The following is a 14,075-nucleotide window of genomic DNA, read 5'->3' on the forward strand; positions in this document are numbered from 1 at the left end:
ATTAACAATAATGATTGGAAATGTTTCTTGAGGCACTAAATCAGCATAACAAGTTGATTTCTGAAGAATCATGTGACACTGAACATGTTTAACATCAATGTCTATTTATATATTAAAATATCATTTGAAATATAAATAGACATTGATATTAATAATATTACCACATTAAAATGTATATTCAACATTCGTATTGATATTTACCAATATATTTATTTGGTGCGGCAAGAAATAGATCTTATAATTACTACACTCATCGGCCACTTTATTAGGTACACCTTACTAGTACCGGGTTGGACCTCCTTTTGCCTTCAGAACTACCTTAAACCTTCATGGCATACACTCAACAAGGTACTGGAAATATTCCTTAGAGATTTTGGTCCATATTAACATGATAGCATCACGCAGTTGCTGCAGATTTGTCAGCTGCACATCCACAATGCGAATCACCCGTTCCACATCCCAAAGGTGCTCTATTGGATTGAGTTCTGGTGACTGTGGAGGCCATTTGAGTACAGTGAACTCATTGTCATGTTTAAGAAACCAGTCTGAGATGATTCACGCTTTATGACATGGCACGTTATTCTGCTGGAAGTGGCCATTAGAAGATGGGTACACTGTGGTCATAAAGGGAATGATATGGTTACCAACAATACTCAGGTAGGATGTGGCATTGACATTATGCACAGTTGATACTAATGGGTCCAAAGTGTGCCAAGAAAATTTACTCCACACCATTACACCACCACCACCAGCCTGAACCATTGATACAAGGCAGGATGGATCCATGTTTTCATGTTGTTGATGACAAATTCTGACCCTACCATCCGAATGTCACAGCAGAAATGGAGACTCATCAGACCAGGCAACGTTTTTCCAATCTTCTATAGTCCAATTTTGGTGAGCCTGTGTGAATTGTAGCCTCAGTTTCCTGTTCTTAGCTGATAGGAGTGGCACCCGGGGTGATCTTCTGCTGCCGTAGCCCATTCGCATCTAGGTTCGACATGTTGTGCATTCAGAGATGCTCTTCTGCCTACCTTGGTTGTTACGAGTGGTTATTTAAGTTACTGTTGCCTTTCTATCAGCTCAAACCAGTCTATCCATTCTCCTCTGACCTCTGGCATCCACAAGGCATTTGTGCCCACAGAACTGCTGCTCACTGGATATTTTCTCTTTTTTGGATCATCTTTTGTAAACGCTAGAGATGGCTGTGAGTGAAAATCCCAGTAGTTCAGCAGTTTCTAAAATACTCAGATCAGCCTGTCTGGCACCAACAACCATGTCACATTTAAAGTCACCTAAATCACCTTCCTTCCCTATTTTGATGCCCGGTTTGAACTGCAGCAGATAGTCTTGACTATATCTACATGCATAAATTCATTGAGTTGCTGCCACGTGATTGGCTGATTAGGAATTTGCATTAACGAGCAGTTGGACAAGTGTACCTAATAAAGTGGCCGGTGAGTACATAATTAAACATTAAAAACTTCAAATGTAAAATGAGTTAAACAGCATTTATTTGAAAAAAATCATTTTCAGTCTTATTTGTATTTTAACTGTCATTTTGATCAGCTTAATGTTTTATAAAACTTGGAAATTTCTCAAAATGAATAAAATCCTTCAGACTTTCATAGACAGAATCATAAAGACGCATCATAAATAGACATTATCTTCACTCTCAGCCTCAATCAACGTTTCCAAAGCCATTCTAATGCATAACACACACAAAAACAGCCAAAAAAAATTTTGCTCTATTCATGTTCGTTGGCTTTATGAAACTTTTGAAAGTCAATTTTTCAAATCAAATTATTTTACAATGCTATAACACACCATTTTCAGGAAAAACTAGATATGACAACGATCGTCTTGCAAAAAATATCCAACAGTACATTACATATCACTTGCTGTATTTGATTTAGCATTTTGCCTAGTATCTGATGTCACATTTACCAGCCTCTAAATGGCACATATTAAAGTTAACACTCGTTGGTAACTTCACACATCAGTAAAGCAATTCTTGGCGACCTAACCCAGACTTCATGGCGATACCAAAAACTCTGGCAACCAAAAGTAATATCCATCTGTCGGTACGATAACACGATTTAAGCTCAGACCACACACAAATACAATTAAATGCATTTTAATGATTAAGAAGCAGGAGTTAAGATGACGTTAAAATCTGAGTCAGATGTCTTTCTTAATAGTTCTGCGTGTATGAATGTGCCTGCTTATATTGTTTGTAATGTGCGACCACAAAAGAAAGAACCTCCCATTTTAATGAGTTTAAACTGAAAACAGATCCCTGAGCACATGTGTGTCTCCTGGGCAAATGAGAGTGTGTGTTTATACCTCCTCAGAGCGATGGTTAGAGCCTCGGGGGAACCGGCACACGGGCATATGACCTCTGACCTCAAGCCCATGTTCTGAAACACATTCAGGAACGCGTCGCAGGAGGAAATTGACCCTGGGACAGAAAGATAGAGAGAGTTTACTGTATATACTTTAAGTGAATTCACAAAGTAACACACACTTGTGGTGGTTTGGTTTAGTGTTGTCTTGACACTTGTATTTTTTTTACTTCGATACACTCAAAAAATGAAATTTGCTGTTTGTTCAAACTACTTATTTAAATTGAGCTGAAAAGACACAATTTTTGAGGTTCTCTGGAGGACAACAGAATTGTTTTATGTTCAATTATGTTATGTCCACTTAGATTTGTAAAAACTAATAAGTTAAATTAATTACTTCATGTTGTCCCAACACAAATCAATTGTGTGGAACCCAGCATTTTTTACAGTGTATGATACTTTAAAAATATTAATAAATTTTATATTAAATTTAATTAATGATATTAATAAATCAATAAATTTTTTGATACCACTAAGAAAATGCACAACAGTATTCATTACATTTATAATATTTCTGTAATTCTGGAATACATTTCTATTCCTCAGTGTCAAAATATCAAGCATGGCACAAGGTAAAGAACCGTTACTACAGGTGCATTCATGCCAGTTGTTGAGACTTTCATTGACCAGCCAAACTTTTACTGGCCCAGCTAAACAAACAAATATAGGAGTACAATTTTCATTGTATTGAAACAAAGATGTATAAATGATGATTCATATGCCATTTTGCATTCTAATAAATTAATAATAAATTATTTATTTTATTAGAGAAGAAAGTACTACCCTAACTTAAAGTTAAAAAATTATTGAAGACAAGCAAACAGGAAGTAACTATAAAAAAGCTAATTACAACCAAATAACACAAATAAATACAACAGACTAATATAAAACTTTGCTTAAAGGGATAGTTTGCCATTTCCATTACGATTTACTCTCAGTCAAGTTTCAAACCTTCATGTGTTTCCTTTCCTTTCACAAAAGAAGATATTTTGAAAAATGTTAGAAACCTGTAACCATTGACTTTTAAAGTAGGAAAAAACAATATGGATGTCAATGGTTACAGGTTCGCAACATTTCTCAAAATATCTTCTTTTGTGTTCAACAGAAGAAAGATAGTTTGTGACAAGTAAATTTTCAGTTTTGGGTCAACTATCCCTTTATCATTGTTTAGGCAAGTCTAACTGTGATTTGGCCTTTTGACAACACTCATTTGGAAGGTCAATAATAAACTCACAGGGGTTTGAGCCATCAGCGACGAGCAGCATTCTCAGTGAGCTCATGTTGGTGTCCGGCTGCTCTTTGTGGGCCATCAGAGCCCAGTGTAGATCCCTGCTCTTCACACACGCCACTTTAGCTGAATACACAAGGGAAAATGAGACTAATTATTAACCAGAATAGTTATACTGTATCTGACACTACAGGGCTTTTCACACACACTAGGTCTTTCTAAACGCTGGGTAAATGAAATTCCTGGGTTATTTGATTTAACATGTATTACACTGCTCCTCAATTTACACGTAGTTAATAGTTAATTATACGCTGACATTTCTCACAGTACAATCCTAAACCCTGGGTAAATTCACAATGATAGTGCGATTAACTGGACAAACACAGCATGTGGTCTGCATATGATCATCCCCATATATCCTATAAACACTGCTATCAGGTTTTTTTAATAATTGGACAACAAGGGTAAGAACTAAACAATCCCTTCTAAACTTCAGTTTTCCATTACTTATTGACGTTTTCCCCCTCAAACAAGAGTTAAACCTTGTTTCCAAACAGAGTATTATTTTATACATTCAAATCCAGTAGTGATAAAAGTACATCAAAACTCTACATCAAAGCTCAGTCTACCTTCTGCATTTGTCCGAAGCAGTCTATGGTCTGAATCAAAATGGCAGACAAATGTAAACAGAAATCTGACAGTAGCTGGTGCTTACAAAAAGAGCCGTTTCATCAATAACCACTGTGTACAAAACACTACTTTATTAGAGAGTAGACCTGACATTTATTAAATTGTGGGAGGGAAAAAAAAAAAAAAATCAAGGTAACGCTTTATTTTGATGATCCATTTGAGTATTATTAGTAGACTGTATGCTTAATATCTGTTGATACTGCTAAAGTAACTTTGCAAGTACATGTGAAGAGTTCAGATACAAAACCCAAAAATGTCACTTTAGACATATATTTAGTTTTAAATAAGGTCAATTTTCTTTTGCATCGAAACCAATCCACTTGTGCTTTTTTTGTAAAAACCTCTAAATCCACCTATTGGGACAAGACAGTGTATTTAGCTGAAAATCACTAAAGATCCAATTAGAAATTATTTTACCAAACATAAAACACGTAATGTGACAAACCACCAAAAACTAAAAATATATAACATAAGTAAGTGGCGGTTCATTCCGCTGTGATAAACCAGGGAAAAAGCAAAAGGAAAATATATGAATACAATCTGTAAAGTAAGTGCATTAATCAATAACATTAAAACTGACATTAATTAAATCTTAACAATCTGTTGTCATTTTAGATTTTTAGGATTTAGATTTAATGTAAGTAGAACAATGTAAACATTGCAAACATTGTAAACTAAGCCTCTTAGATTCAAATAATGTAGTGTAAAAACATTATAAAACATCAATATCTGTGCATTCTCCATTAATATAAAATACTTATCAGACGTATAGGTAATATGAAGTAATATAAATAATGTGTAGTTTTATACATTATATTAATTTTTTTTAAAAATAGCTTAAATTAGCAAATAAAACACATGTTAGGCCTACTGGGCAAAAGGGGATGCCTCTCAGACAATTCTAGAAGCTGTCATTCATTCATTCTCACCATACTTAAGGTCTTGGTCTCTTGTTTATCCCTATAGCTTCCACATGGGATAAAAGAACAGCATCTTAACTTTGTCTTTCGTGAAACGCAGTTGGCGTTTAAAGTATAGTAAATAGGACTCATTCAAAGTAGTGTAGCTGTGCAAAAAACTTTATGAATGCATGTTACACTTCCGACTGTACAGTGTGTTTTTTTCTTATAATGCAAAGTTTTGAGGTAAGGGATGTTTTCATTTGCCATTCACTGACGGTCAGACAGGCTCATCCAGTTCATCAAACTCCGTCTTTTGAAATCGAAATCGGAATAAAACAGTCTCCTCATAAAAGCCGGCCTGTTAGCGCGCTGCTATATTGAAAACATATGATTCGATTCGCGCTTCTGATTGGTTCTCAGGATATAGCGGCTTTGGCTCTCAAAGGCAAGTGGCGTTTAGAGGCTTTTGCAAACAAGCTGTTATTTCTGAATGCGCTAATGCTGGGATTTGGATGATTTGAAGCAAATCTATTTGTTGATGGTGTACTACATGCCTAAAGCATTCACTCAATGTAATTATCGCATTTTTGGCGGAAGTGGCGTTTAGCGGCTTTTGCATCTGAACTCTTCATGTCAACTTACACTAACCCCAACCTCACAGTCTTATATACTTATAATCTATCGAGAATTAGTTGGCATGTAGATGCAATGTAACTTAAATTCAAAAAACAGACCAACAAAATAAAGTGTCACCAAAGTCAAAATTATTTGAAGAAAAAAACTAAAAGTTTTCTATTGTGTTTAGGTTTAGGGGTAGGTCAGTTGCTGTAAAACATTGGCATATCTGTATAACCTCACCAAACCTCCTAATAGCTGCAGCACGACGACTTATGACAATTTATGAGCGTTAAAAGCAGTGGATCTGTATCAAAATATTTGAGTGTATTATTTTGAGTTGTTTGGGATGCAGTGACACAAAGAAGAAACTCGACACAGAGGAACAAACACCTCACTCCCAGCTAGCATTTCAGACGTGTTATTGCAGAGCAACAGAAACAGTGCGCAATAGTACAAATGCACCGCAACGCGCAAGGCATGCCCCGCGGGTCAAGCCGATCACTTGACGCAGAAGTATAAACCAGGCTTAAGCGTGCTCCAGCTCAGAAGGAAAAAACACAGTGTGAGTGCAGGCTCTCGGGGGAGGAGAGATCAGGCACAATCACACTCCGGCAGAGTTCAAGTCAACCGTGCCTAGTGTGAGTACACCCTGTGTATAGCAAGGAAATCTGTATAAACCTGAGTATGTTTGTGTACCTTTGTACTGGCAGACTTTCTGGATCCACGACAGAGGATTCACCTTCATAAGTGCATAGGGAACACTGACCACATGTAACATATTCAATACACTCTGCAGAGAAAGAAAAAAAAAACAGAGAATTCACTTTTTCAAAAATAAAAATAAAAACCAGTGTAAAAAAACTGTAATCTGACAAACGACCACTTAAAGTGAGTCAGTGATTTTACCGTTTGAACACTGTGCCAAAGGCCAATGCCTTTTTTAAAGTCCAACACGTTCACCACAGTCTCAGCTGAAACACACACAAATGAACCATTTAGAAATAATAATAAAAAAATGTTATAAAGGTTTTGCAATGACAATTTTATTGAGTGTGTGTAATTGTATTTTTCTGTATCTTACCTTCGCTGTATCCGCAGGTGTGTGTAAGAGTTTGGCAGTGTGAGAGCATCGCCATCCTTGTCACGGTTATCCCCATCACACTGCCATCCTTACAGGTCTTATACTGTTAATCAACAAAACAAACACAAAATGTAAACGTGATGATATTGTTGTACTGGTAGTGAATTACAAACAGATGCCTTTGCATATCAAGCAATATAATGAAAAAGAAAAAAAGAAGAAAAAGAAGAGTTAAGTAAAAGTTGAAATAAGTTGAAGTAATAGACGAATGACGTGTGTGGTGTTGGAGTGGGAAAATAATAAGTTTGTGCTTCATCCTGCTCCATATTCAACCATGTTGAAATGTATATTTGTTAAAGAACTTTTATGTATGATATTTCTGATCGAAAATAAATAAATCGAATCAAAACATTAACACAAAAGACATGAATTTGATGTGAAATCACAGTGTGTTTTACCTCTATGTATGCTGTGTCATTGTTCGCATCTTTAATGAGAGGAAACCACTCTCGAGGGGGTTTAGATAAATGTTTAGAGTCAGTTAGCACCCAGAGCAACTTTGGCCAACCTGAACAAACAAACAAACACACACAGAACACAAGCATGCAAATTGGTAACGACGTAAACATATACGTTGTATAAAATATGAATGTTTCTCTATCATGTGCGGGTGATTCCAACAAGCATGATAATGTTTCTGACCTTTAAACTGCATGACATCACCACTGGCACTCTTAGGAAGACCTTTATGACATGCATCACTGGTTAACGCCACAGTAACACCACAGCTACCCAACAGAAACCCAATCTGTTGACTCCCAGCATCCTATAGAGGAGAGAACAGAAAGACAAACCTCAGCCAAGCGTTTATAAAAAAAATAATAATAATATTAATAAGAAATCATTTTGCATTAATATTTCCTTCAATAACTAATAGATCTTGTGAATATGTCAAAAAGGCTCTGCAGTAGAAGTTACCTTCTTTGTAAGTGGTACTTCTATTGGAACAGGAACAACTTCAGCCAAAAGGCAGCCATAAAACGCCACCATGAATGCTGCTGGGTCACTATTGGGATAAACCAACGCTACCTGCAGAAATGCACACACATTCTTTATTCTTCACTGGTTCTTGAATATACATCTGTACAACGTAGTGTCTTTATAATGGAGTTGTTTAGTACAGTTCAAACATTTGGGATTAGTATGATGAGGTTTTGTATTTTGTGTTGTTTTGTTTAGTGGTTTGTAAGACATCTCATGCTCACTAAGGCTGCATTTACTTGATGAAATATTATAAAAACAGTCATAATGCTAATTATTAATATGATTTGAAATAACCATTTTCTAATTTAAAATGCTTTTAAAAAAGGTGAAACTACAATGAGGTTGTATTAATTCCTGTTAGTTAAGCATTTACTAACATGAACAAGCAATGGACATTACATTTATTACAGTAATTATTAATGTTTGTTCATGAAAATTAATAGAAATAATGTTATTCATTGTCAGTTCTTGTTAGCATACAGTGCATTAACTAATTAACAAGCATGAATTAAATTTTAATACTGCATAAATAAATGCTGTACATGTTTAGTTCATTATTAGTTCATGTTATTAAATAAATTAAACTTTTATGTAAAGGTTGACCTTAAATATAATTTATTCCTCAGGGTATTTGCTGGAATCCTAAAGGTAATTTCAATACCTATACCTAATTTCAATAAAATACTTTTTAAAGACCTTCTCAGAATATTTTAAGACCTCATCGCCACTTCAAGTTCTAATCAGTATCAAAACTTTAACTTAATAAACAGTTGTAGTTAAATAAATTAACAGAGCACAACCATGCAACAGAACTCAGATAAGCTCGGAAAAAACAAAGCTTGAAAGAAAAAATTACGTGGTTGTCTTCAGAGACAGGCTTTAGCCATTGTTTAAACACGTCTTTCTCCAACCAGGAGTACGCAAACTTACATTTTCCTATTTTGCTGTCTGTTTCGCTCTACGGTTTTGCTACAAGTGGAGATCGTCACATCACCTTTCTGCGTTTGTCGCAAATTACGTGACATCACCCGGATGGAGGAGCTTGGCTGGACACGCCCCAGCCCGAACCAAGCGTGCGAATAAAGCACGCCGTTGTTAAATTTAGGAAGAAAAGAAATATATTTATGCTTTTTTGGAGTCAAACACTTTGGACAACACTTGAACAAAATTTAAGACCTCGTAAAAACGCGATCAAGACTTTTTAATAACTTTTAAGGGCCTTCATTTTCTCATAATTGATTTATCAACATTTAATACTTTCTAAGACCTTGCGGACACCCATTTTCCTATAAAGAGAAAGCTGAATTTTCAGCATCATTACTTCAGTCTACAGTGTCACATGATGTGTCAGAAATGCCTCTAGCCTGGTGCCCAAGAAAACTTCTAAAAATCATTGATGTTAAATAGATTTGCTGTTTAATATTTTTTTTTAAAAACTTGATACATTTTTTTTAAGATTGTTAGGTAAATATATTCAAGAGATACAAAGTTCAAAAGATACAAATCTTAAACAATATAAGACAAAAAAAAATGTTTTCTAAAGTTATAAATATCTTTACTGCCATTTTCTCTTCAAGTCTCTCAATGCTTCCTTTATTTTTTTAATATTTTTTTCATAATTTCTTTTTTTTTTTTTTTTTAATTTTCACCTTTAGATGGGAGAGTGGAGAGTGAAGACAGGAAAAGAACCTCGAACCAGGAATCGAACTTGGGTTGTCGTGAGCATCATGTGTTGACGAAGTAACCACTAGACTATTGGTGCTGATGAAAGCCATTTATACTTTACATTTTATAACAACACATAACACTATACAATACAACCACTCACTCTGTCTCCAGGATGGATTATTGGCTCTTGTTTGGATCCCAGTTTATGGAGAAGGTTATAGGCCAACTTCAAACTCCTGGACCAGAGCTTACCTACAAACAATCATATATTAAACACCACACATAACCCAATATTATAAGATCAAGTTGCTGTCTATGAATGTGTGTACCATATGTAAGTGTGTATGGTTGTTTGGCATTGCTGTGTGTAGTGGTCAGGCAGGGGGCTTTGGGTGCAATGGCTCCCCAGCGCAGGAGAGCTGCTTCCAGGGAGGCGGGGCAGTTCTTGAGTCTTTCCAGCTCCACGCCTTCTATGGGGATTGACTCCGCTCCTTCTGGGCGTGGCAGAGACGGATCAGGCTGCTGCACTGTAAATGGGAACATTTAAGAGAAGAATTTAGACACATTTTTATGCATTTTTTCCTTCAAGGGTGACTTGCGTAGCTCTTTAGACTTATTTAGAACATGTAAATGATACAAATGCATAAATAACTACACTCAAAAAATGTTTACAGATGTTTACTGTTTGTTCAATCTACTTAAAATGAGCTGAAACAACACAAATTTTGAGTTTTTAATTGAGGGTCAACTTAATTATTTTATGTTCAATGCACTTAAATTTGTAAAAACTAATAACTAATTACTTTTCTTTATTGCTCCTGGGCTAATTTCATATGTCTCTTCATTAGTATATATATATATATATGCATATATATATATATATATATACATATATATATATATATATATATATATATATATATATATATATATATATATATATATATATATATATATATATACATATATATATATATATATATATATATATATATATATATATATATATATATATATATATATACATATATATATATATATATACATATATATATATATATATACATATATATATATATATACACATATATATATATATATATATATATATATATATATATATATATATATACACATATATATACATATATATATATATATATATATATATATATATATATATATATATATATATATATATATATATATATATATATATATATATATATATATATATATATATACACATATATACATATATATGTATATATATATATATATATACATATACATATATATACACACATACATATATACACACACACACACGCACGCACGCACGCACGCACACAGTTTTTTAAACAGAGCAAGGAAATTTTCCCATTACACTGAAAAAAGTGTTGCATGCAAAACTGTTGCAAACAATTTATTTGTGTTGAATTTAAACAAACAAATTAAATTGAGCAATGTTCAACTTAATTTGTTTGTTTAAATTCAACTCAAATAAATTGTTTACAACCACTTTACATAAAAAAATTGAGTAAATTCAAGGAATCATCGTTGAATAATTTTTTTCAGTGTATGTCGGATAATATTTTTCTTCTGGAGAAACTCTTATTTGTTTTATTTCGGCTATAATAAAAGCAGTTTAAATTTTTTAAAGCCATTTTAAGGTCAAAATTATTAGCCCTTTTAAGCTATATATTTTTTGATAGACAAACCATCGTTTTACAATAACTTGTCTAATTACCCTAACCTGCCTAGTTAATCTAATTAACCTAGTTAAGCCTTTAAATGTCACTTTAAGCTGTGTAGCAGTGTTTTGAAAAATATCAGGTAAAGTATTACTTACTGTCATCATTTATCAAACATATTTTATGTTTACTTCATATATGTGAAATATTAAAAAGTTCAGTGTGGTGCAATTTTTTTACATTACTTAAGCATCTATAACTTTTTTTCATTTTGAGCATTATAAACTCTGATGATGGATAGAAATGCCCAAAGTGTTTTCTTTCCAAAAATACATGAACTGTGAACGTAGATCAAATTATTCAGCAACTGTTACTGTTTTAGTTTGGGAAGGTCATTTTTGAGAAAATGCCTCTGACAGTGAGGGAGAGAAGGACACAGAAGTAGTCTTGAAAAACTTCAAACTCGAAATATAAACTCATGGAACACACATATTTTTTGTAGGTTATTACATTGACTGATTTCATGGGTTTGTATATGGAAAAACAAATATTGAACAGTAAAAGTTTGCTTACTCATTACTTCATAATCTATAACCTTTTATACATTTTTGCATGAAACCCAATGTGTCTTCTTTCCAATGATATGATTTTTTTGTTTGTAGTCACTGGGGTCAAGAACTGTTACTGTTTAAAGTTAGGTAGGTGTAAATCCTTAAAAGTGAGTGCTTATTAATTCCTTCATTTTGTCCCAACACAAATCGATTGTGTGAAACCCAACAGTTTTTACAGCGTGCAAATAATAAACAAAGCAAAATAATACAGCAAAATACAATAGCTGTAACTCATACATGTCCGAAAAGAAACATAAAGAAGCAAATGCTTATTTAATCCGATCCCCATTTCCACTTTAGATCAATTGTAAATAACAATCCATAGTAATAAATAATAATACCGACAATAATCATCAAATTAACACCATGATTCTGTCATCATCTCATTTTTATCCTAATACACTAATTAAATAAACAGTAGGAACATCAATCAAACCAGTTTTTCCTCCATATACATTCTGAAAACTATATTCTTTTACTGCCTTTTGAAGTGGGTCACACTTAGACACTATGTTGAAGGGATACTGTACATTTCTCATCAGTTCTTGCTTTCCCTCTTAATTGAACCGACAACCTTAGTGTTGCTAGCACCGTAATCTACTCTACAGTTTATTCCATGAAACTGTGTCATTATTTACTTACTGTCATGAAAAACAAAGACATCATGTGGGCAAGTAAATGATGACAGGATTGTAATTCCTAAATGAACGATCCCTTTAAGAGCTTCACCTGGATCTCTGTAAAAATAGCTAGGTTAAATTCCATTCAGTGCAGAGTAATGAATTTTAAGACCTTTGACCAGGCAGTTACTATGGTAGAATGAGAAGAGTTTCTATAAACCGGTGCATGCAGAGGCTTAAATTAACACTGCTAAAATAGCAAATTTATATGAAAGCACATTTTCAGCAATACTTTATTTTATGAATTCCCCAAAATAATGCTTGAGAATGCAATACATTTCAATGTGATTATCAAAGCACAAAGAGGGGGTTTTAATTATATAAACCTGTAATGTGATGTGACTGTGATGTTTTGATGCGAACAGCTCATGACAGGGTTTTCATTGTTTCTGAGTGGTTCAGTTGAGTTCACAGCTCCACACAAAAACAACTGCAACTGTGCCTCTTATAATGTGCAACTGAAAATGCAACGTGTGTATAATGAGATGTATTATAATGGGTCATAAATCTGATGTACACAAAAGAGATTTTCCATCAAAACAAAACCCTTTTGTTTATTTTTTTATTATTTTTATTTAAGATTACGTATAATTATAGTGATACAATGGCTTAACAATGATTTCTTTAATGATTTATTTAGTAATAATTTGAATTATATGTATTTACCCAATTTATTCTGACAGTTTGTAGTGAAATCATTCAAATACAGTTTTATGGTTGGTAAAAATACATAAATAATAACTATTTAATATATACAGTATTTAATATTGGAAGTGTCTAAAAAGTTTTTGTATTATAGTTTTTGTAACATTCTACCATAGTAACTGCCAGGTAAAATATCTTAAAATTCATTACTCTGCACTGAATTGAATGTAACCTATAATAACTGTATCTTACATATTATTGAATAGCTATTATGTAATAATAAATCAATAAATGGTTAAATTAGCACAAAATGTTAATATTACAACTATTATAGCAAACTCTGCAATAGTTATTTAAATATTAACTTATTCCCTTCTGTTTTTTAAACTGGATTATATTTTATATAACTATATTTTTATATATTTATGAAATGATAAAAGCTTATTTATTATGTTAGGATTTTAGTGCTTGAAGTTTTTTATGTTCTTGTTGGGTCTGATGAAACGTAATTTCGTTCTGCATTACAATTTATTGTGTTGTTTTGAATGACAAAAATAAAGGAAACTGAAACTGATTATAAATAAATAATATAATAAGTAAACTAATAAATGTATTTCTTTACGGATTCATGTAGTCTTAAGTGCAATTAGATATAGTTCTTCAATTTGTTCTGACAGTTTTAAGTGAAATCATTCAAATACAGTTTTATGACTGATAAAAAAAATAATAATAAAAAAAAAAAACTATTTGATATATTATTAGTCAATATCGAAAGTGGCTAAAAATACAGTTTTTGTGCTATAAATAAA

At 33.0% G+C, this 14,075-nt stretch overlaps 1 protein-coding gene across 1 annotated transcript in view; it reads right to left on the reverse strand.

Annotated features, from left to right (window-relative positions):
* Nucleotides 1-14,075, reverse strand: part of LOC130238390 (disco-interacting protein 2 homolog C-like) — a 79,127-nt gene that overhangs the window by 25,686 nt on the left and 39,366 nt on the right. The window contains exons 9-18 of the mRNA XM_056469391.1: nt 9,966-10,163; nt 9,797-9,888; nt 7,903-8,013; nt 7,627-7,750; nt 7,383-7,492; nt 6,925-7,027; nt 6,750-6,814; nt 6,540-6,633; nt 3,640-3,759; nt 2,347-2,461 (exon numbers count right to left, since the gene is read on the reverse strand). Coding sequence (XP_056325366.1) covers nt 2,347-2,461; nt 3,640-3,759; nt 6,540-6,633; nt 6,750-6,814; nt 6,925-7,027; nt 7,383-7,492; nt 7,627-7,750; nt 7,903-8,013; nt 9,797-9,888; nt 9,966-10,163 — 1,132 coding nt within the window. The remainder of the gene's footprint in view (nt 1-2,346; nt 2,462-3,639; nt 3,760-6,539; nt 6,634-6,749; nt 6,815-6,924; nt 7,028-7,382; nt 7,493-7,626; nt 7,751-7,902; nt 8,014-9,796; nt 9,889-9,965; nt 10,164-14,075) is intronic.

The sequence above is a fragment of the Danio aesculapii genome, chromosome 2 (genome assembly GCF_903798145.1).
Source record: "Danio aesculapii chromosome 2, fDanAes4.1, whole genome shotgun sequence".
NCBI classification, from domain to species: domain Eukaryota; kingdom Metazoa; phylum Chordata; class Actinopteri; order Cypriniformes; family Danionidae; genus Danio; species Danio aesculapii.